Source organism: Brassica napus, unplaced genomic scaffold (assembly GCF_020379485.1).
Source record: "Brassica napus cultivar Da-Ae unplaced genomic scaffold, Da-Ae ScsIHWf_627;HRSCAF=923, whole genome shotgun sequence".
Classification (NCBI taxonomy): Eukaryota; Viridiplantae; Streptophyta; class Magnoliopsida; order Brassicales; family Brassicaceae; genus Brassica; species Brassica napus.
This window is the reverse complement of record NW_026016686.1, coordinates 2232-25945: the sequence shown is the minus strand read 5'-3', so window position 1 is coordinate 25945 and position 23714 is coordinate 2232. Positions and strand designations below refer to the sequence as shown.

General features: G+C 35.8%; 3 protein-coding genes, 1 long non-coding RNA gene, 2 other non-coding genes and 1 pseudogene across 18 annotated transcripts; 4 read left to right on the top strand and 3 right to left on the bottom strand.

Annotated features, from left to right (window-relative positions):
- Positions 1–110: 110 nt before the first annotated feature.
- Positions 111–3691, bottom strand: LOC125604804. Its single transcript, XM_048774982.1, has 3 exons — positions 1409–3691; positions 519–1328; positions 111–427 (listed from the first exon to the last, which is right to left on the bottom strand). Exons 2-3 carry the CDS (start codon positions 842–844, stop codon positions 220–222), a joined length of 534 nt encoding a protein of 177 aa, XP_048630939.1. The 5' UTR covers positions 845–1328; positions 1409–3691; the 3' UTR covers positions 111–219.
- A 1239-nt stretch (positions 3692–4930) lies between these two features.
- On the top strand, positions 4931–6287 carry LOC111208037. Its single transcript, XR_002660156.2, has 2 exons — positions 4931–5340; positions 6075–6287. It is a non-coding gene; the product is annotated as an uncharacterized LOC111208037 (long non-coding RNA).
- A 2455-nt stretch (positions 6288–8742) lies between these two features.
- Positions 8743–12068, bottom strand: LOC125604813 (ABC transporter F family member 5-like). Its single transcript, XM_048775011.1, has 5 exons — positions 11053–12068; positions 10021–10362; positions 9624–9944; positions 9153–9539; positions 8743–9070 (listed from the first exon to the last, which is right to left on the bottom strand). The coding sequence occupies exons 1-5, from the start codon at positions 11863–11865 to the stop codon at positions 8870–8872; spliced, it is 2064 nt and encodes a 687-aa protein (XP_048630968.1). The 5' UTR covers positions 11866–12068; the 3' UTR covers positions 8743–8869.
- A 1219-nt stretch (positions 12069–13287) lies between these two features.
- LOC106382891 lies at positions 13288–18876 on the top strand. 13 transcript variants are annotated; one of them, XM_048774997.1, is made up of 10 exons: positions 13288–13548; positions 13759–14043; positions 14968–16651; positions 16733–16861; positions 17074–17133; positions 17252–17334; positions 17459–17868; positions 17964–18184; positions 18280–18475; positions 18574–18876. In XM_048774997.1, the coding sequence occupies exons 1-3, from the start codon at positions 13531–13533 to the stop codon at positions 15013–15015; spliced, it is 351 nt and encodes a 116-aa protein (XP_048630954.1). In that variant the 5' UTR covers positions 13288–13530; the 3' UTR covers positions 15016–16651; positions 16733–16861; positions 17074–17133; positions 17252–17334; positions 17459–17868; positions 17964–18184; positions 18280–18475; positions 18574–18876. The 13 variants fall into 13 exon arrangements, with proteins under 13 accessions (XP_048630954.1, XP_048630957.1, XP_048630955.1 ...); XM_048775000.1 differs by having other exon boundaries at positions 17245–17334; XM_048774998.1 differs by having other exon boundaries at positions 17252–17868.
- TRNAL-AAG lies at positions 15476–15556 on the top strand. Its single transcript has one exon. It is a non-coding gene; the product is annotated as a tRNA-Leu (tRNA).
- Positions 16064–16259, top strand: LOC125604814. Its single transcript, XR_007336435.1, has one exon. It is a non-coding gene; the product is annotated as a U2 spliceosomal RNA (small nuclear RNA).
- A 1741-nt stretch (positions 18877–20617) lies between the features above and the next one.
- On the bottom strand, positions 20618–23122 carry LOC125604807 (annotated as a pseudogene).
- Between the last annotated feature and the right edge of the window lie 592 nt (positions 23123–23714).

The window sequence follows — 23714 nt, the reverse complement described above, 5'->3', positions numbered from 1 at the left end:
ATTTGGTTTAACCGGTTGATTAGGATCCGGTTTGTTATAACCCGGTAAATAAAACCGAACCGATGTGATCTTCTACATTTAGCAAGTTAAACAGAAAAGAAAGTCGTTTCATTTAGTTCTTCTTCCGCCAAAGCCTGTCTACATTTAACGCTATGATTGGTTCCTTTTGAAATGGCAAATGGTATTTGAATCTGAATTGTTTACTAACATTATCAGTGATTACATTTCATCATGTGAGCTTTGTTTGGTGACTTTCTCAGCTGTTTTGTGAACTACTTCTCCTACAACACCACCTGCTAGTTTTGCAGACTCTTCAATAGCTTCTTTGCTTACTTCAAGGCTCCTTGTCGCCGCCTCTTTCACTTTCTCTCCTTTATCTTCTCCTCCTTCTCTGTCCTTGTTGTTTTTGTCGCTGTTGCTTCTGAAACTATCACAACAAAGCAACACACATGAGCATTAAGATCAACCATGACTATAGATACTATAGTATATGAATGGTTGTTTGTTTGTTTGTTTACTCAAGATTTGGAGGGTAAAGCTTCATCTGGATCTTCTGCATTGCGCTTTGAATCAATTCCCAAGAACTTGGTGGAAACTTCTTGCCAAAAATCCCACATATGATCTTTAAAAGCGAAGACGGATTCTCTTCTTTCCTGGCGACACCCTCATCTGAAGATACTGGTGAAATCCCCCAAGAGATGATCAAGATGAAGAATAAGAATGAGAAACAAAATCTGATTCTTCTTGATTCCTTCATGTCTATATGTTCAGAGAAAGCAAGAAAGGGGTCAAAAGGAAATGATAGAAGAGAGAAAGAGAGAGAGAGAGAGAGAGTTGGTGCCATGTTTCTAGCATCAAGAGAAGCAGAACAAACACATTTTGGTTTTGAACGGTTCTTGCGTTAACACCTACATTAACTTTTGAAGCTAATCTGACTTTTAATTAGTTAAACATTACTACATTAAAAAAACTAATCGTGTCAGTTTTTGGTGCTATGTTTCGATTTTTTCGGTTCGGTTCCTCAGTTCCGGATAAATGTGCCCAGCTAACTACTAGCTAGTATTGAATCTGCCTACAAGTGATCAACCTCTAATCCAATTCTGAGGCAGTTAAGTTTCTTAATCGTTCCTTATCTGAAAAAAGTATATTTATACAAACTGAATCCAGAATAAAATATGTTGCGACTCTCGGAGTTCTTGCTGGCCTTTGACTTCTGTTTACCCTGTTGAAACGCCTGCATCTTCTGCTTCTTCCTCCTTCTTTCTCTGCTTTTGACATCAATCTTTAACTTTGCCTTCACTTTTGGTGATTTCTTCTCCAAGTAAATACTGCCAGAGAGAATCCACACATTCAATAAGACATAGAGATTCAGATTATACTTGCAAAAAGTAAGAGATGCTTGTGTTACTGTCTGTGGGGACTATAGGGCCTTGCATAGACATTGATACGCCAGCTGCATGCAACTCCGTGAGAAGCGGTGTAATTAATTGTAAGGTGGTTTGGGAGAAAGAAGTTAGGTTTTATGTACGATCTTGTGTAACAAGGTAAGTAGGGTTGTGTAACAAGCTATTTTGGCAAATTGCTAAATTTGTAAAAATTGATTAATTAAGCTCTTTCCTTCTTTTTTGTTATTTATATTAAAAATGGAAGATTACCAATTCCAATATATATATTTTTTGGAAGTGTGTATAAAAGGGTTTATAAACTTACTTAGATGGTGAAAAGATGTGTCTACTTCATTTTGGAATTATTTGTTTAGGCCTAAAGATGTGTCTGATCCACATGGACCCTTCTAAAATCTTCAAACCAAACCATTACCACACAAGCATACAGTCCTTAGACAGCCCTCTCTATCTTGTACTCTCCATGAAATTTACTTAACAGCCCTTCCTTCCTCTTCTATGTCCTCTTCTTTGCTCTTGGATTAAGGGCATTTTGTGGTTTTTCTTGTTTGGGGAGTTTAGGTTCTCTTCTCTCTTCTCTGTTGTTATTAGAGGAAAAGAGAGAAAGAAAGTCTGTTGGTTGATCTTATTCTCTACGGCACATCTTTTTCATGAGAAAGAATTGAAATAATGTACCATGGGTTGATTCCTTGAGTCAGAAGAAACTGCGAACTAAGAGTTCAAACTTTGTAGTATGTCAGCAAAGAAGAAAGATCTTTTGTCCTCAGCCATGAAGAGAACTAGTGAATAGTTTTTCTATTCTTTTGAGGATTGCTCTGTTTCTCCGGCGAGGACGGGGCGGTGGCGCTTAGAGTGACTCGAGGAGAGGAGATGGAGAGTGATCGGACGGTTGAGGATGAGGTGTAGAGAGAGATCGAAGGGTGAGCAAGTGATAATAATCTTGAAGATGAACGGCGGAGAGAGATAAGAGAGTGGTGAAGAAGCGGCGGTGGTTGAGAGGGGATGGAGAGTGTAACTCTCCATCGTTGTCCTATCATGTTATTGTTAATTCCCAGTTTTCACCGGACAACAAAGGAGATTGAATTTATTTTTCTGTTTGACGTTTCTCCGTTTACATGCTTAAGTACAAACGAATCATCATCATGTCTGAACGACACATACTAACATAAGAGAGTGATGCTTGTGGAGCTAGCTTACTTAAGAGTTATTATTGTTAAGTTAGACATTCAAATCATGTTCCTCACTTCTCTATTTCTATCGCCATAGTTTATCTTTTAACAAACCACCCTCTCATGGCCTCATCAAATTTTGTTTATAAGATTGTCTGATTCTCTAGTTGCAAAATGGTTTCAATACCAACTTCTGGTGAGTTCAATAAGAATGGTGTTGTAAGCTAAACCAAGTGCAGCTAAAATGCCTGGAACACCTGATGTTACACTCATAGCTAAGAAAGCTCATAAGAGAGCAAAAGGAGAGAGATTGGATAGCTTTGACTACACACTCTGACATCCATGTCACAACACCGAGTTTTGTGAGCTAAAGTCATTGTCTAGGTGGTAAAGTCACCGTCCTGAACCGGATGGGTGTGCTGCTGTGGCAGCTGTACCTGTGAGATCAAATCCTACTATCTTGAATGTCTTTCTGACGGGAGCTACATAGAAGTAGGAGAGACCCAAACCTGCAACCACTAGTAGAAACCCACCAACACAACATGAACATGTTCTGTGTTCTGAACGACATAGACATAATGATTATGCCAAGGACAATCAGAAGGCAAGCGGCCGCCAAATTCATGAAGATGGTTGCAGTTTTAATCGCTCTCGTCTGCATGTCTCAAACCTTCTTACACTTATCATTGTCTAGTTGCTAAAGTCCGATTAACTATTTGGGTCCGACAAGCAATGATTGAAATAAATTGCGTATGAACCAATAACATGATTTTCGTTGGAGATCATGCATTTTTATAATTTGTAATATGTTAATAAGTTTTGAAAAAATAAAATCTTAAGTAATATGGTATATATATTAATTTAATTTTACATAATTAAAATGTTTAATTTTGAGGTTTCTTTAAGGGTTATATGTAAATGAAAAATAAATAATTCATAAGAAAAGCATATGCAAATTTTGTGCAGAAAATAAGAGGAAATCGTGAAAAAAAAAAGCTAGAACAAAATATGTATCTTTCAATAGATGACCTTAGCCCAATAAGCTAAGTCAAATGGATATTGTTTTAGCAGAAGGGATGAGTTCATAATCGAAAAGTTGTTGAATGAAAAACGAATGAACCATGTAGATAAACATTTCACTTTGCTGGTAGTGGGAATAGGAGTGATGGTTAAATAAGTTTGAAATTGATACGTCATTTGAGTAGTACATGTGTTAAAAATTAAAACAATTTGAAGACATATGCTTATGTATATTACTTCACAAAACAATTAGGACATTGTCATTCATATTTGATTTCACAAAAGAAACTTATAGTAAATTTGTTTAGGCCTATTTAGCTAGAAATCAAAATTGTGGGTGGTAATTGCAGAAGTGTGCAAATATTTTTAATAATTAGCGAACCATGACAATTTGGACATGAGTTCCCAATTCTCTCCTTCAGCCCCACATTCGTGGTTACCTGCTACCCGGGTTGCTCCCAAATAATTCAAGTTGTACAGAAAACGCAAAATACTTGGAGAAACCGGATACATTCATTTAAAACTATGATATTAGATATTGCAACCGGATGTAGCTCTAATAATTAAAGAGAGAAGAGTTTTGATATATTTTACAAATTGTTAGGCCGATCACTTGATTAAAAAAAACAGGAATGTAATGGAGCGAAGTGTTGTCGCACACGACGGAGATGCAGAAGATCGCCGAGAGTACAAGAATCTTCAAAAACTGACGGCGGGAGAGGATGTGCTGACGGGCACGATTCCGGCGATGTTGATCACGGCGGAGCTGTAGGCGGCGCAGGAGAGCGTGTGCGTCATGGTCAAGAAGATCGGGTAGCAGAAGCCGTAGTAAAAGAGGAGGTACTTGTTCAGGAGGAAGACTTCTATGTTGGAACCGAACCAGGCGGTGACGCCGCCGTAAGAACGGAGGGAGATACCGTTGGGGAGGAGAGGAAGAAGGGTTTTCCATTGGAGGAGGCGGAGGAGTGTGGAGGTGTTCCGGGGATGTCGATGACTGTTGGTGTGGTGGTGGCTGCGGCGTCGAACCTCGGGTTGCTCATCCGCCGCGTCGTCCATGATTGAGCTTCCATCATTTTGGTTAGAGAGAGTTTTTTTTCTTTGTCTGAGATCTGAGAATGTGGTGGTAGCAAGTAGAAGAAAGAGGGAGATGAATGTATTATTGGACGGTGGAGATTCAGATTTACCTGTAAACGTGTTGAGTAATAAGGACAATTTTGGTATTACCTCATTTTGCACAGTATCTTTACCAGATACCCAATTACCACCCATAACTTTACTATCTAGTGCAATTTCCCATTTGTTTAACTATACATTTAAATTCATTGTATCCATCAATACTATTAAAACAGAAGGCCCTTTTTTGAGGTGCCTTTCTACTTTGTAAATATTTACGGAACCATGCCATTGGATTATTTAAAACCTATGATTTTTATTAAATACCATATTTTACGAAAAGTCTTTTAATTAACTATCTCATTATTTTGTTGAATCTTTCTCCGCGTGTAGTTAATTTACCGGATTCGTAGGCAAGATATTTTGGTTTATTGGTGATATAATGGATCTTGAGGAGATGTGATTTTTCCAGGCGACTCGGGATCTTACGGAAACTAAAGGGAGGCAAAGGACTGAAGGAGAAGAAGACAGAGATCCTGAATTGCGATGTGAGATTATGGGAAAATTTCTGAAAAATTATATGAGAAAAGTAGAGATGTGTAGTTTTGGGGAGTGGATTCGGGAAAGTATCAAAGGTTCGTATTTATCGTACGTCAAATTAAAAGTCTACAGGACTCAATCAAGGGTTGATTCCACAGATCCGGCTAACGATATCATTAACCGATTTGGGTTCTTAGGAGATAGTAGAAAATCGGAGGAATTTTATTGTAGACTTTGGGAATGTGAAAGGATGGTATTATGGTCTTACGGTTTTATATTTTGGAACATGGACATGATTCGTATAGGTCCGCACAGGAAAAGTATAATTTTGAGAATATATGATGTTATTCTTAGAAAGCTTTCTTCTTCTTTGTTGTTACTTTGGATGTGTGCTCTTTTGGTGTCATTATGGACTATATTTGTAACATTAAGTATAAATGTATTGAATTGAAAGTCTGGTCGTTCTTTTACGTATTGTATCACCAGATTTTGAATCGGTTTTCATGAAAGTCTGAGTGGTTTCAGGGTCACGTCAATCTCTGTTATATACTCTGGTATATCAGTGTATGGAGTATGGACAGATGATTATTGTAATGGAGGTAGAATTGTATTAAGCTATTCCAAGTCATCTCTTTTGGCCAAGAAAATGGTGCAAATGGGTTCACATGTTTTGAGATTTATCAATGCTCATACCTAAGAAGTGTTTGGGTTTTTAATTTTGCAGGAGGTTGTGATTATATCAGGATAAGATGCCAAAGTAGTTCATGTCAGTTTTTTGTTTCTTTGGTTGCAGGAGAATCCAAACAGTCTTTTGTTTCTTTGGTTGCAGGAGAATCCAAACAGGGACACAAAAAACATTATATCAAGGAACTTGATTTTGCAAAACAAAGATCTATAAGGATATAGGAGATTTAATTGGTTTTCATATATGGTTTAAATGGTTTTGGAGTGGTCCCAGATTTAAAGAGACATTGTTATCACATGTGTACATTGCGGTTGATTTAGCAATGGTTAATAATATGATTTTATGGTTTTTCTTCAATACTGCGAAGAAATCGAACAAGATTTTATGTTTTCAGGAATTAAAGATTCATATGATTCATTAGAGTTTGGGTTTGAGACATAACTAACTATATAACAATTATTCAAGTTTATTTGAAAATTAAATAAAACAACTTTTTATTTACTTTTTTTTTGATAACTTTGGTGTGATCCCAAAAATTTTCTAGGCCCAAAGACTAAGCACTAAGAGGCACATAGAAATCCGGATTTTCTTGCCATGGGTAGCCAAAGAAATCAAACCCAGAGAGAAAACTCCAGCTATGAATCCCCTTACCACTACGCCAAAACCATTTAATTTTTTATTTACTATGTATGATGCTTGCATTGGACCATCCTACATGTATTTTGTCCGCAACTTAAATAAAACACCTTTTTATTTACTACCTAAGAGGCTAAGATGCTTACATTGGACCATCCTATAAAATAGCTTATTTTTGTTATTTACTACATGTATTTATATAAAATATTTTTTTAAAAATTATCATACTTTGACATTTAGTCTTCTAAATATTTATATTTTATTTTATGAATCCCTATATAACATTAAAAAAACTTACTATAAAACATGTTTGATTCTTTTTTATATAATACTATGTGTTTTACCCGTACATGCGGACATAATCTTAATTTTAAAATTTTATAGTAGAAAAATATTATTTCTAGATAATAACACAATATATAAGAATTATCTTAGTTTTTTAATATGTTTTTATTTTAACAATTTTTCATTAGAAATTGTTTTGCTTTGATTAATATTAAATTTTAAATTGGATTATATCTTAATTTTTTTAACTATTATAGTAGAAAATATTATTTTGAGATAGCAACACAATATATATAAGAATTATCTTATTTTTATTAAAAATATATGTTTTCATTTTGACAATTTTATCATATTAATTTACAGTTATCTAATATAACATATAAAATATAATATTATTAACATGAAATTTGTTTTAATTATATATACATTAAGTGTATAAACGATATTAACCGCTTTAACTTTTAACGTGAGAGCTCAGTTGCAAAAAGTTACTTAGCAAATAATAGTATAGTATTCATTAAGAGTATAAACGATATTAACCGCTTTAACTTTTAACGTGAGAGCTCCGTTGCGAAAAATTACTTCACAAATAATAGTATAGATTCATTAAGGGTATAAACGATATTAACCGCTTTAACTTTTAACGTGAGAGCTCCGTTGCGAAAAATTACTTACTTTTTTAACTTTTATAGTAGAAAATATTATTTCCAGATAGCAACACAATATATATAGAATTATCTTATTTTTATTAAAATATATGTTTTTATTTTGACAATTTTCTCTTATTAATTTACAGTTATCTAATATAACATAAAATATAATATTATTAACATGAAATTCGTTTTAATTATATATATATATATTCATTAAAAGTATAAACAATATTAACTGCTTTAAGTTTTAATGTGAGAGCTCAGTTGCGAAAAATTACTTCGCAAATAACAATATAGATGATACCATGCACCTGAAATATCAACATATTTGTGCAAACTTAATATTTTATTAATCATAATTCCATCATTATATTTACCTTTTTAAAATATTATCTAAAATATTCGATATTCTATCAAAACTTTTACCAGGTTACCAAGCAAAAAAAACTAAAATAGCCAAACTGAACTAAACCAAAATTTATAAGTAATCAAATGGTTCTTATATTTTTAGACTGAAAAATCAAAAACCACAACTAAACCAAAACAAAAAAAAACTGGAATTGAACTGAAAATAGAACGTCAATGTCTAAATATATTAGTATACAAAAAATGGGTTAATAAATTATCAATAAAAGACATTTCCGCGCTTTAAAAGCGCGGGTCAAAATCTAGTTGAATTTCTTATTGCAGCTACCTACAGTGGGTAGTATGAAATCAAATAATTATTGGAAGTATGAACGAAACAATGAATTTTTTTTGGGATTTTCAGAAAAGTGTATGAGTCAATTTTAAAATTAACGAATTAAAAACATGATGTATAAAAAGTCTTAAACATGGAGAAAATAGAATAAAGCCCATTAATATTAGGCTTATCGGGCTTGAAAAGTATCAACGTACGTATGGCGCTAATATTACATTTCATCATGTGAGGTTTGTTTGGTAACTTAATTTCTCGGCTGTTTTGTGAACTACTTCCTACAACAACACCACCTGCTAGTGGTGCCATGTTTCTAGCATCAAGAGAAGCAGAACAAACACACACTGTTAGGTTTGAAAGGTTCCTGCGTATCTCTCTGCCTTTTAATTAGTTAAAAGTTAAAACATTACATTAAAAGACGGTTTAATTAGTTTAAACATTACATAAAAAGACTAATTCAGCTTTTTCGGTTTGGCAGAGTTCTTCCTTCCGGATAATGTGTAGTGATCAGTCCTCTAATCCAAAATCTGAGACAGTTAAGTTTCTTAATCGTTCCTTAAACTGAAAAAAAGTATAACTAACTATACAAACTGAATCCACAAAATAAACATGTAAAGAAGACTGTTTCTTATAAGAATATATATCTCTCTCAGACTCCTTTCAGTGTTTCAGTTCCATCTCTTGGAGTTCTTGCTGGCCTTTGACTTCTGTTTCGCCTGTTGAAACGCCTGCATCTTCTGCTTCTTCCTCGCTTCTTTCTCTGCTTTTGACATCTTTGACTTCGCCTTCACTTTCGGTGCTTTCTCTTCTAGCTCCGCTTCTCTCTCCACCGCCTTTGCTCTAGCTTCCAGGTTCTTCTCCAAGTAATACTGCCCCAACAGAGAGAATATCCACACATTCAATAAGACAACATTCAAACAAAAGTAAGAGATGTGGGGGACTCTTTCTTACATTGTAGTCTCCTGCGTAATCTTCCAAACAACCATCTTCAACTTCTATCACTCTGTTAACAATCTGTTTGATGAAGTACCGGTCGTGTGAGACTGCAATCACTGTGCCTTGGTACTCGTTTATCGCTTCCTCGAGCATCTCTTTCGAAGGAATGTCCAAATGATTGGTCGGTTCGTCTAAAACAAGCACATTCGAAGGCGTCACCATGAATTTACAGAAAGCAAGACGCGCTTTCTCGCCACCGCTCAAAAGAGAGACTTTCCGATCAAGCATGTCAGCTTTGAAGTTGCAACGTCCTAAAAGACCTTTTACATCATCACTTCTCCAGTCTTCCGCAGCTTCACAAACCGTTTCAAGAACTGTCTTATCCAAATCAAGAACCTCAGCCTAACCAAAAAAAAAAAACAAAACCATGTCAAGAAAGAAACTAACAAACAAACCTAATCTTTATTTGTTTAAGTGGAAACAAACCTGGTTCTGTTCAAAGTAGTTTGGTAGTACATTGTGCTCTCCGAGGATAACTTCACCTTTGGTTGGCTTCTCTAAACCCATTATAAGCTTCAGCAACGTGCTTTTGCCACACCCGTTGGGGCCAATGATAGCAATCTTCTCTCCTCTCTCTATCGCTAGATTCGCCTTCTTGAACAGCATCTTATCCTCAAAACCAAAATCAACGTTCTTAACCGTGACTACAGATCTCCCACTAGTCCCACGCTCCGGAAACCTGATCTTCATCTGCTTCCTCTGGAAAGGCTTCTCTATAAGCTCCTGCTCTTGCAGCTTCTCTAGTTTCTATCACCAAAAAAAGAGGGAAACATAAGCACAAACTTGCTAATCACGGCAATGATCATCAGCTTTGCTTGCTAACCTTTTCTGCAGTGGAAGCACGGCCAGAGTTTGCACCAGCACCGAGCCTAGCGATTAAGTCCTTAGTTGATTCGATCTCTTTCTGCTGCTTCTCCCAAGCTGCGTTCTGAGTTTCGATCCACTCTGCTTTGGAGATGACGTACTGCGAGTAGTTGCCTTCGAATGTCCTGGAGACACCCATCTCGGTTTCGACGATTTTGGTGCAGAGCTGGTCGAGGAAGGCTCTGTCGTGTGAGATGATGACCATGGGAACCTCTTGCTTTTGCAAATAGCCTTCGAGCCATTCGATGGTGTCGAGATCCAAATGGTTTGTAGGTTCATCGAGTAGCAGCAAATCAGGATCCTACTCATAGAAACACACACAATATGCATTAGCTTCTAGTTGAGAGTTTGAATTCAGTCATTCATTTCATACATGAATATTTAATCTACAAATCTGATATTTATTAATCCGAATAATGTGAATTTCTGATTTTAAAGCCGAATTAGCCGAAAAACCGGAACCGAAACCAAATTTTGGATATTAGCTGGTTTCCAACTTTGTCACCCAATCCGAACCAAAAACCAAAATAACCAAACTGAAACCAAGTTTCCTAAATATCCATACCGAAGAAAACAAAACCAAAATAGACCGAACCGATACCCAAAATGCACCGAACGGATACAAAACCAAAATAGACCGAACCGATACCCAAAATGCACATTAGCTTCCAGTTGGGAGTCTGAATTCAATCAAATATTTACTCCGAAATTTTTTTTCCCGAAAACCCGAAAGAAACTGAAATTTACTTCTTAAAATCCAAAATTTCTTATTTTTAAACCGAAAAACCGGAACCAGAAACTAAATTCTGGATATTAACCGGTTCCCAACTTTGTTACAACCGAAAACCGAAATAACTGAACCAAAATTCGAACGGATCCTATATCTCTAGAACCGAACGAATACCCAAAATGCCCCAGGCCTACACACAATCTACCCAAGCTCGTAAACATAAACCTTCTTCCACTGTGTGACTATTATGTATGCTCATACCTGAAGCAGAATCTTCCCAAGCGACATCCTCATCTGCCACCCACCACTAAACGAAGCCACAAGCCTATCAGCATCCTCCGCCGCAAACCCCAGCTCCGGCATCAGCTTACTAATCTTAGCATCAACACTATCCAAACTCACAGCCTGAGCCCTCCTCTGCAGCAAATCAAACTCATCAAGCAACCTCCCCATGAGCTCCAAATCATCAACCGAACCCTCGATAGCCTTCTGAACTCTCTCGAGCTTATCAGCAACCTCCATCTCCTCCTTGAAGGCGCTCATGAACTCCTCCTTAACCGTCCTGCTCATAGACACCTCGAACTCCTGGCTCAAAAAGGCCACTTTCATATTGGGCCGGGCCTTGATCACGTGGCCCGAGTCGGGCTCCTCTTGGCCCGTTATGATTCGAAGCTGCGTCGTTTTGCCCGCGCCGTTGACGCCGACCAAGCCTACTTTCTCGCCGCGCTTCACCTCCCAGGAGACGTCTTTGAGGACGGTTAGGCCTTTGTAGGTTTTGCTTATGTTCTCGAGCTTGACGCCGGAGGAGACGCCGGAGGAGGAGTTTTTTCCGTTGTTTCGTTTGCGGTCGGAGTCTTGTTGGGACGTTGGGGTGGAGAAGAGTGATTCGACGTCGTTTTGTTGCTCTTTTACGGGGGCGATTGTGGAGAGTTGGGATGATCTGATTGTGGCGGAGGTTTCGCGCCTAGGGGTTGGAAAGGAGGAGACTTTGATGAAGTTTGGAGATGGGCGGAGGCCGCCGGGGAAGAGAGTGGAGCGGAGGTTGATGGTGTGGAGGTTCGTGGATAAACCCATGATTGAAAGTTTGGATCTCGGGAGAGAATCTTGCTCTACTGAATCGAGATGGAGCAGAGGAAGAAACTCTCTGGGCGAGCGAGAGAGAGAGAGTGTGGTTTGATAAGAGGTTTCTTCTATCTAAATGGTTCTGTGTGAGCCAAGAGATATTTTATTTTATTGTATTCGTTTAATTAGATTTATTTTGTGTGGTTTGTTTTTGGTTTGCGTATTTCTTTTGTTCCTTTTTCTTTCTATATATTCCAAATATACATATCATTATCATAAATATAAAATTAATGTTGTCAAAAAAACTAATAGAAAATATATAGCAAAACCTATAATTAAAAAGATTTAGCATCCTAAGACTATCTCATTATTTTTTTTTAAATAGAATAATTCTATTTTCTACTCTAAAATATTAACTGTATAACAGATTTAAATTACACTTCAATAGTATTCTATTTTATGGTGAGAGTGATAAATACACAAAAAATGAATTACTCAATAAATATAATAAACTTATATTTTATTCTATTATAAAGTATAAAATAGAGTTGGGTTTGAGCTTTTTTATTCTAAATTCTATTTTAGAATGAAATTAGTATTTCTTAGTAAATTTTAAATATACATCATTATCATCGATATAAATTCAATAGAAGATAACAAAAGTATGTCAATAATACAAAAGTCACAACAACAACAAAGAAATAACAAGAAAAATATTGTATGTGGTTGTGAGAGAAGATGGTTGAAGATAACACTGCGTATTGCGTAATCCGGTGAAGTTACCTCTTTGTGGTTCACATCACTCCTTTGAACAATTCACACTTCTCATGATCTGCCACTTGTCCAACTACAGCACCAAACAACGTAAGCTGCTCTGTGGATGCCATTAAGCCACCAATGTTTCTTGTCTTCAAAGGGTATTAGTATTACTATATAATTTCCAGAACGTTAGAAAATTTGAATAATTTTACTATTTTGAGATAAAGGATATGATGCGATCAATTAAAAACATTCGACATCTATATATTTATATATCATGCAATCAGCTGACAACATTCAACATCAAACACTAAGTTATGTTAATCGCCTCCATGATTATATCTGACCAAACTAAGTCCTTAATTTATAAACTAGTTCAAGACTTTTGTATTATTGAATGGACACAGATTGATAAATAGTCGGCTAATGTTTGATTTTTGTACTTGTGGCTTTTCTTTTCTGTCATGTGATCAGATTTTTTTTTTCAAGTAGTGGAGTATGTGTAAATCACTAGTTCTCTAGGAAGAGAAAAAAAAATACGAAACACCAAAAATCGAGTTTTGATACTAATTTGCTTAATATATATTTTTAAATATCAGATTAGATTTGATAATTATTTTGCCAGCCTTCCAATCTAATATAGACCAAGTAAATTTGTGCGTGTCCCAGTGAATGGCCTTATGATAATTTAAGCTTACCTTTTTCGACAAGAAAGTACAGAAAGAAAATATTTGATATGTTGGTGTAACATTGTAGTCGTTACCACTCAATCGCGCTGTGATTTTGCTGTATTAAAGTTTTGCATACCTTCCTTTATCAGCTTTATATATTTCTCTTTATTTACCATCTTTCTTGCTCCAAATATCATCTTCTTTAAAATAACAAGAAAGGCTCTCTTCTCTCTACAGCTTTGATCATATGGAAGATCAAAAGGAGGTTTAAATCTCTCAAACCCATCTTCTCTTTTCTTGTCTAAACCCTTATGTTTTTGAACTAGTCTCTGATAGATCGATATCATGAATCTTTGTTGAGTTAAACCATGTTTTGCGTGTCTTAAATATCGCAATCTCAATTGATCTTAGGAGGTTTTCTTTTGTTTACCTCAAAACCAAAGTTCTTGAATATGTGGAGATTTTTTGTTGACAGAACAAGAACTCGCCATGGCTATCAGTACCACAGTTTGGAGACTGGGATCAGAAAGGAGGACCAGTTCCTGATTACTCAATGGATTTCTCCAAGATCAGAGAGATGAGGAAACAGCACAAGAGAGATCCTTCTCGAGCCAGTCTTGGCAATGAACAAGACTTCATTAACCCATTTCACAATCAACCTACTTCGGTTGATAAAACTAAGGCTAAGCTCACAACTGTCCACAGTGACAACAACATAACCAACAATGAGTTCCCTCACCACCAGCGACATCCTCCATCTGTAAGACCACTTGCTTCTTTTTAAGTTATATGACTATCTTTAGTTGAATGACTGATTGTGTGTTCTGATGCTTTGTCCCATTGTTAGGTTATGGAATCTAACTTTGTAGCACTTATTTTGGTTATGCACTGTTTGTTCTTGTTAGTTGATCATGTGCTCTTACTTTAATTTTCAATTTTAACATTCAGTTTTCTTGATGTTAATGTATATGATCTGGATGATATTGATTGTCATGAAACCGGTAGGTAGGGTGTTTTAATTTGGTTAGGTTGGGAAATCTAACTCTGTAGCTTTGTATGGTTAGATTTTGAGTCACACATTGTTTGTTCTGGTTTTACCTTTTTCTATAAAACTTCACATTTTTTGTTAGGTTCTGACTGAGTTTTTGTCTATGAAATGGATGATTGTGTTTGTAGACTCTAGCTATGTGTATTCATTTGATGTGGGCCTTGACTTCTTTGGTTGGTTAGATTATGAAATGGCTAGTTCTGGCAATTTGGTAACTGTGGTCCTTCAGTGTTTGGTATAGTCAGTTGCTTGATGGTATTTATTACACATTATATTAATACCACACCAAACTTCATAAATTAGATTTTGAGGTTTTATTAGATATGGAGTTGTATTGGGTATGATTGAGTTTATATTGTTGGAGAATCACATCAAAGGAATACAATATGGGTAAGGATTATATTTTTTATTCATCCAGAATGATAATAAGGTGAGAGTTCATTTAAATCAAAGTAATATAGTTGTTGTGATGGATGGTTTCTTTCAATCAAAGTAAAGCATAACCCTTTATGAGAAAGATGTGGCTTTTATTTCTTGTACCTACCATGTGAACTGACATAGAGTATAGTTCCCTTTTGGGGATACGACACTCTTAATCTTACGTGTACATATCATGTATATGTGACTTTGGAACAGACGAGGAGAGGAATCTTCAGCTGCTTCAACTGCTGCGTTAAAGCTTGACGCTATTTCGTAACAGTGAGTCAGAGACAATGAGGAGATGTGTTTCACTTATTTATAATAATGAAGTAAGAAATGAGAAATGGGAGTGACACCTTTTTACATACATTCCTGCGAAAGCAGCAGCGTTAATCAAGTTTATGTGCTGTTTACTGTTATCTTACAATTCTATAACTAATGTAGCTTTCTTTCTTTAGAGATTGGTAACTTTTCAATATTGTGATACATACTACAATGCATTTATATAAAAAGATAAGTCGTGTTTACTGAATGTGTGTGCCATTTAACAGTCGCACTTAGTTTAACACAACCATCCTCGTCAAGTCTTAAACTCAACAGATACCTGAAAGATCCAGGGATAGATTCAATAGATGTATACTAAACTCCTGTTGAGTAGTATTGTAGTACTAATATAGATTCATTTTTGTTTTTACATTATTTTCGACTTCAAGATAACACCAAAGTTGATATGGCCGAGTTGGTCTAAGGCGCCAGATTAAGGTTCTGGTCCGAAAGGGCGTGGGTTCAAATCCCACTGTCAACACTATCTTTTTTTTTCTGATGAAAACAGATATTGTGACTGATTCCACGTAAAGCCGTGGGTCTAAACCTCTCCCCGTGCTACTTACTGATTAAAGTCATCAATCAAAGTGGAAGACATAGATTACATGTTGTGAAGATTTACAGACTAGAACCACGTTTGCTTTGAACATCGCATCATGATGAAAGAAACGCACAGGATGAGACAGTGTTATTGCTTATCAGATTCCCAGAGCTTGCATTCTAAAACCCATCACCTATGACCCTCCTCAGTGCACATAGATCTCATTGAACTTCGATTTTAAAAGCCAAGCTCAAAGTTTCTTCTGGGTTTTACTTATATCTGTAATCAATGCAAACAGAAACGAAATAAGTAAAAGGTCCGGAATAGCCTATAGGCGGTTGCAAAGTAAACAACTATGTTATGTTTTTGTCCCATATCGCTTAGCTAGAAGGAAGGTGGTCATATCCTGATGAGTATAAATAAGAGGCCTTGTCTAACTTCCAATTCATACCTTTCTCGGCCTTTTGGCTAAGATCAAGTGTAGTATCTGTTCTTATCAGTTTAATATCTGATATGTGGGTCATCGGCCCACACGATATTAACTCTATTTTTTTAGGGTGAAAGCTCTCTAAAATAGCCTGCTATTTGGGCTTTCGTGAGTCGCCCATATGTTGCACTATTGCAAGGGCCCGGTTCAACCCATCAATCAACAAGTCCAATTTTTAAGTGATTACTCTAGTAAACAAAGCTTAATACCATTAAATACAGTTAGCCCATGGTTTCCCAAGGGTTTGGCTATAAAGAAGGGTTTCCTTCTCTCCTAGAGTGTCCACGTAGGATGCCACATAGATAATTCAGTTCATGGTTTTTTGACACGTGTCCAACAGGAAAACAGCAGCGTTTCATTAAAATTTAACATCTTGGTCTCATCCAACCCTACGGCTGCGACGAAGAACGTGGAAACGGCTGTATTCATAAGCAGAGGAGGAGAAGAGGCTTCGATGGACGACGAATCATATATACTCCATATGCATATGGCTCATCTGCCGTTGCGTCTCTGGCTTCACCGATGCGTCTCCAAATTATCCCTCTTAGGTGATGGTTTATTTGACATCTGATTCGACCTGCTTCACCTTTTTGTTTCTTGCCTTTGACTAAATTTGATTTCGATTGCAGATGAATCTCCAAAGCGTCACGAAAACTTAACCGAAGGCGTCAATCTTATACCTGTTTCCTTCATGTCTCAGTTCCATAGATCACGACCTGATTGTAATTTATGCGCTTCTTGGGTTAGGTTCTATCTCTGTGAGTTTTGTTTCTAACTCACATTTAGATTTGTAAAATTGATGTTTCAATGAAAATTTTGTTTTGTTCTTAGTGCAACAAGAGAACCTGGAACCATTGCTTTTATTTCATTTTGAATGGTGCTTGATTTGTGATTTGACGAGTGATTAGATAAAAGGATGAATGCTTTAATCACTTTGTGTTTCCATGGTCATATGTTTCTGCAAACGAAGAAGTATTGTGTACTACTTTATATTAAGGAGAAAATTTTGAAGAAGCTATCTAAGCAGCAGGTGTGTTCTAGACTGTCTTTTTACAACTGTTCTAGACTTTCTTTGTTTTCTTTTCGTTTCAATAAAATGGGTTTGTTCTAAAGCTTGATCCTTTATATGATCTTGACCAAGCTTTAAGGTTTGCGTGTGTGGACCGTGGTCAGACAGAGAATAGCTGTTGTAGTCAGACAGAGAATATATGTTGTGTGAAGTGTCCATTCTGTGAGTGGTTTGCGTGTGTGGACCGTAATGTTCCTTGACGTGAATCTATGAGCAGTGAAGAGTTTCAGATTCTTCAGGCTCATAAAATATATCAAGCTGATATCATATTGCATCGCTTGGCTAGGTAGAAGAGGCGGAGACGGTGTCAGCAATGTCGTGTAATGATTTTAATTTCTCAAGGCTGCAACCATGACTTGCCGGTAAGACATACACCCATAGAACGTTTCATATCTATATAGTGTTTGGCTTTGTGGTTTCTTATATCAATGTTGAGATATCTCTTTGTGTTCTTTGTATGTGTGGGCATGAGTTTTGCTACTGTTGTGGAGTGGAGTACAGTGAAGGACAACAGAGTTGCACATGTGCTTTGTGGTGGATTGTTGCAGGAAGTTTACAGAGGAAAGCAAAATACGGTATGCTTGGAGCAAATACGCTGAGCTAGAGAGGTCTCTTGCTGAGACTGAACTAGCTAGAACTATCTTTGAGCTTGCAATCTCTCAGTCAGCACTTGACATGCCCTAACTGCTATGGAAGGTAAAATATTCAGTCCAATAGATTCAAAAAAGTAAAATATTTCTCAGACTTTGAATTGCTTGGATCATTGAAATTTTATTTTATTTTTGTGGCAGACGTATATAGGTTTTGAGATATCAGAAGGAGAATCAGAGAGGACGTGAGCTTTATATGAGCGACTATAGGACCACACAAAGCATTACAAGGTGTGGCGGTGTAGGTTAGTTTTGCAAAGTTTGAAGCTTATGCTGCGGATCAAGAAGAAGACAAGGAAGAGGAAGACCAAGAAGAAATAGTTGCTATTGAACTAAAAAAGAGTGCATCAGACGTGCCTGAGGTAGTTTTAAAACTACATGTTATATGAATTTTGATTATAACCTTGAGATATATATTAACTGCTTTTTTTCTCTCTATATTCTTTCTTCTGCTCAGCTCTTTTCGAGAGAGCCAACAGCTACTACAAAGACTCTGCACCAGAGTTGAAAGAAGAATGAGCTACACTATTGGAAGACTGGCTTAACATGTAGACCAACTTTGGTAATCTCGAGGATGTGAGTGTGGTACAATCTAATCTCCCGAAGAATCCCAAGAAGAAAAAAACAACCACTAGAGAAGATGGGTCTACAGAGTACATTTTGCAATTCATATATCATTTTTCAAGTTTGATATCTTTCGATTTTGATGATCGAAGGCTTAATGTGAACATTTTGTTGGAATCTTTGGCAGGTATGAAGAATACATTGATTACCTATATCCAGAAGAATCGCAGACAACAAATCTCAAGATTCTTGAAGCTGCTTACAAGTGGAAGAAGCAGAAACTTGCAGCTTCTGAGGAGGATTACGATTATTACCAAGTTTCTTTTGAGTTATATCAAAACTGTGAGTTGATATTTTTTGGATTGTGTTAAAACTCACTGTTATTGTTGTTTGTTTATTTTGGCATTAGACCTTTAGGTTTGTGTTCTCTGTACATCGCCATTGTTGTTATGTTATAGTCACTAACATGTATCTAACAATTGCTTAAACTTTTGTTTGTCCTCCATGGTGATTTGAATAATGCTGATTTTGGAATATTATATGCTGCCATGTATGCATTAAATTTTGTCTTTGTTGGTTTTTGATATTTTTTTTAAACTTTCAGAGTATTGACTTGAAATTCCATTTTGAAATCGAATTCAAGCCTCATGTTGTTTCTGAATTGAGTGGTATTATAAAAAAAAAGAATTCCAATGTAATTCTGCCATTAAAACCTTATATTTTTTGTTTAAATAACAAACACAAATTTCTAACAATGTTTATAGTAGAAAGATGACATTGGTCACACTTTTAACTTCGTCTCTCTTATATAAGATTCAATGCGAGGACATCCATATTTATGAGTTTAATATTCATAATTTGCCTAGATTACAATTTTACAATTCAAGTTGCTTTGACACCATCTAATAAAATATGTTTTCATTTTGGATATTTGATACGATTTGTACGAACAAATAAAAAAAATTTACACATCTATAATTTAGTGAAAAATAAATATTTCTTTATAAAAATTGCATTTGAAAAATATAATAACAAATAAGAATTGAATGATAAAATATTAGAAAATTTATATAGATAGAAAAAAGTTATGTAATATATATCACAGAATCTTTGTAAAGAATAATAATACAATTTTTAAAGTTGTATATGAAACTCTCTATATGAAGTTTTACAACAATGTTTCTTGATTTAGCTTTTGGCCATTTTTGACCCGCTCATCAAGGTTCATTCTTTACTATTCTCAAATTCAAATTTGGCAATTTAGTTTTCTACCTCTTTAGATATCTTTATTGTTCTTTCTAATAATTTGTCTTTTGAGTCAGAAAATGAATTAGATATATTTTCTTCTGGTTTATGTTCGTATAGATAATAAATCGAACTCCAGCATAAAAATTACAATATTGGAATGTCATGTCTTCCTTATTATATTTATTCACTGTACGCACATGTTTTCATGGGAGAGATAATAGAAATTCAGGATCTCAAGTCTCCGTCACGATGATGACACCAGGCGGAAGAAAGTATAAAACCAACTACAACTCTGAGAACGGTGAAGAACTTGAAATGTTAGAAATTCCAACAAAATACCTTCTCATTAATATAGAAACAACTATTGTTTTTTTTGGACAAACAACTATTGTAAACAATCAAAACAAAACATATTTTATCACGTAATACCTCCTCACACATAAAATTTTCTAAAAGACAAAAATCATTAACATATACATTTTTACAAATGCAAATCTAAAACGCCAACGACAAAATCATAGAAAAAAAATAATAATCTAAATTAGAAGTAAAGTATATCCCCCCGTAGGGCGGGGCCCATCCTAGTAAAGAATATTCTATTGTACCTACCATCGCAGTTTTATCCACTAGCCAATATTCAATATATACAACTTCAATAATTGATACTACATATAAATAAAATAATAAGCACTTTGATTTTTTTTGTCAACAATAAGCACTTTGATTAAAGTCAAATTTTCGATAGTCAAAGAAAAAGAAACACGTTTTTTTTTGAGCAACAGAAAAAGAAACAATTAAAAACCATATTTGTCAGTCACGGCTTGCAATTGTGAGATGAATTGAGGTTATCTACAAACGCTGACTTGACTTCCAAGTTCACAACCATAAAAGATATCATCCAAAAGCATAAAATAAAAAAAAAAGAAAACACTCTTGAAACTCTCAACCGCGTGTTGTTGTGAACCTGAAGTTACTGTCTGGACTCAGCAACCACGTAGTGTACCAATCCAAGCCGGTGGCTGCATTCCGGTCTGCTCATAAACCGTATCAAGAACAGGTGGCAACATCTTGTAGAGTCCAGCAATATCCTTCATAAACCACTACTCATCCCTGATCAACACCAGCACCACCTTGGTTCCACACGCTTATCTTAGGCTGTAAGTCCCTGATGGCCATAGCATTGGTCTTGGCGATATCTTGATAAATCCCATTGTTGATCATCAAGAAGTCTCTCATTGCTGAGTAGTTGTTGTCAACTGCACCAAGAAAGAGTCTTGATATAAGTCCCTTGAGCATTGGCCATGGAGACAAGTCCCTCAGCATCTTTCTGTTTAGCATAGAAGGCTGCATCAGCTGCAGCTTTAGTCGCCTCGGCTTGCTTCTGCTTCTCGTACAAAACAGCTTCTGCTCTTCTTTTGCTTGTCGTATAGCTCCCAGTTTGCTTCTTGCACCTGTCATAATAACAACAATAAAAATGTCATGATCTGAGAGGAGAGAAAATTAAAGCAAGGTCTAGGGTCGGTTTTGGACATAGCCCGGATTAAAACATTCTCCTTAAACTCTAAATTTTAGAGATTTATTATACATATGTCACATGACCTCTAAGATTGTGGATTTTTAGAATTAAAATTAACCTAAAAATGTTTATGTTATCTGAGACTTTGAATCGATGCATTACCTTAGTCTCATATTCAACAGTGCTTTGCTAAGGAACTCAGCTTTGAGCTTCTCTGTGCCGAGTCAAAGCATTCATTTTCTCAACTTGAGTTTGAAGCTCAGCTTCCTCATAGCACACTGCCTTGGCAAGCTTCAACCTCAGCCCCACACGAGAGCTTTTGGTCAAAGCAGCTTTTGAATCGCAAGTGCTGCATCAGCCTGAGCAACAAGAGCCGCCTTCTCATTCTGAAACACTTGGACCTCACTCTTCACCTTGATCTCTTCCTTTGTCCCTTCTCCCTAGCCTCTGAGTGGGAGATGATCTTTGACTCAGCGTCAATCTTTGCTGCATTCTGGATGGTGAGTCCGGTACGTTCTTTGGCACCGACTTCTCCTTTCATCTTTGCTTCTGCTACATCGATCTGGGCTGGTTAGCTGCTTCCATCTGTGTCTTCTGACCCAAGTAAGAGAAGAAATACTCATGTCCAGGCACGTCGACGAGCTGCTTAACATTGGCGTTGTAGATAACAAGACCAAACTGGTTTAGCTCAGTTGGACCTTCTCAAATACTCCTTCTTGAACTCCTTTGTTCCTACAATTAATCAAAAATTTGATGTGATAAAAGTGTTACCGGCAAAAAACCTAGTACGTATCTAATCTAACAAGCTCAAACACTAGTATTTACTCTCACTATTTCTAAGATATATGATTTTATGTTTTTACGCATATTAAAAATATATTGAATTTTGATAATAATATAGTTTTGTGATTACTAATCCTATAATTGCTCACCCCCAAAAGTGTTTTAATAAGTAAATTAAAACTTCAAATTTATCATTATTAAAGAATAAAAAAGAGAGGAAAAAAACCAAAATACCACTAAATCAAGTTTTTGTTCCCCCAAACTAGCACTCAATGTCCAAAAGTCACAAATAGCACTCAAAAGGTGGGGTTTAGGTTTAGAATTTAGGGTTTATGGTTAGAGTTTAGGTTTTAGGGTTTAGAGTTGAGAAGTGGGTTTTGGGGATAAGATTTCAAATTTTGAAAAATAAAAAAAATTTAAATTTTTCAAAAGATAAAATGGTATTTTGGTCATTTTAGTTTTTGAGTGCTATTTTTGTGAATAAACTTAGAAATGTGCTATTTTGGAGATTTGCCCTAAAAAAAAACCTTCTAGAAACATGAACCATGTATTTTTGAAAAAGTTTTTATTTAAGGTTAAAACTGTTTTTGGAACAAAGTTTTTTTATAAACATTTAATTTCTAGAAAAAGGGAGTATATTACCTTGAGACTTTCTTCCATGTTTCCTGGAGGCAACAAGAACACGAGTCTCTCCTTCAATAACACCCTGGAACAAGCTCGTTGACGTGGTTCGAGTGCTTATCATGCTGAGACATAAGCATGGCGTACAACAAGAGAGCGTGAGGGTCATCGACGCGAGGACCGATGGTCGAATGATGAAGTGAAAACGGCGGGGATGACAAAAGGGAGCTTCTCGGAACTCATGGCCTGGACCCCGAACGTGTAGTTGGACCGGCGAGAAACGTCGAAGACGGTGCAGGATTGCCATGGAAACACCCAAGACTTCTTGGCAAGCTTGATGTCTTGGATACCACCAGGTTGATGGCAAGATAATCGACGATCTCTAGCACTTCTGTTGTACACCCATTTTCTTCTCTTTGGAACGTGGGTCTTTTTTTTTGTTTCTTGAGATGTACGCTTTGACTATATAACTCCTCAAAACGCGTAGTATTTAGGAAAATCAGGAGGAAATTATAAAATATAATTTTCAACTGCCTTATGAGAATCTTGCCTGTTCGATTTGGCTGATCTGCACGATTTCAAAAAAAAACAATTGTCAACGTCTACTAAATCAATTCTTCTATACCAAATTAATGATATTTATATAAGAGTATTATTCGATTTTCAATTGGTACCTACTACTTCGAAATTGCTTAATTTTATTTAGTTGACGATGGCAAAAAAATCATGTTAATATCTACATACATTTACTTTGGATATTAATTAGCAACTATGTTTTGATATGATATATTTGTAATGGGGTTTAATGCTGATATTTCATTTATCTGTAAAATTAAGTAATATGTAAGATATATTATAGTGGAGGTATATAACACATAGATTTTGAAAAAAATTCAAAAATATAAAAATATTGTTTTAAAGCATAGTGCATCTTTCACTAACATATGATGAATGTCAAAGAATTTTGAAACTTTTGTTGTCTCCGTTTTCTCTAGAAAGTATCGATTTTATATTGGTTAATCCACCAATTTAGGGAATATTATGTAGTTTTACTAAATTAATTGACAAAAATTAATAACGATGTTCATTTTACCATGAAAGAGAATTTATTAAACATTAATACAAACGTAGAATTTATTTATAAATTTTAAAATAACACT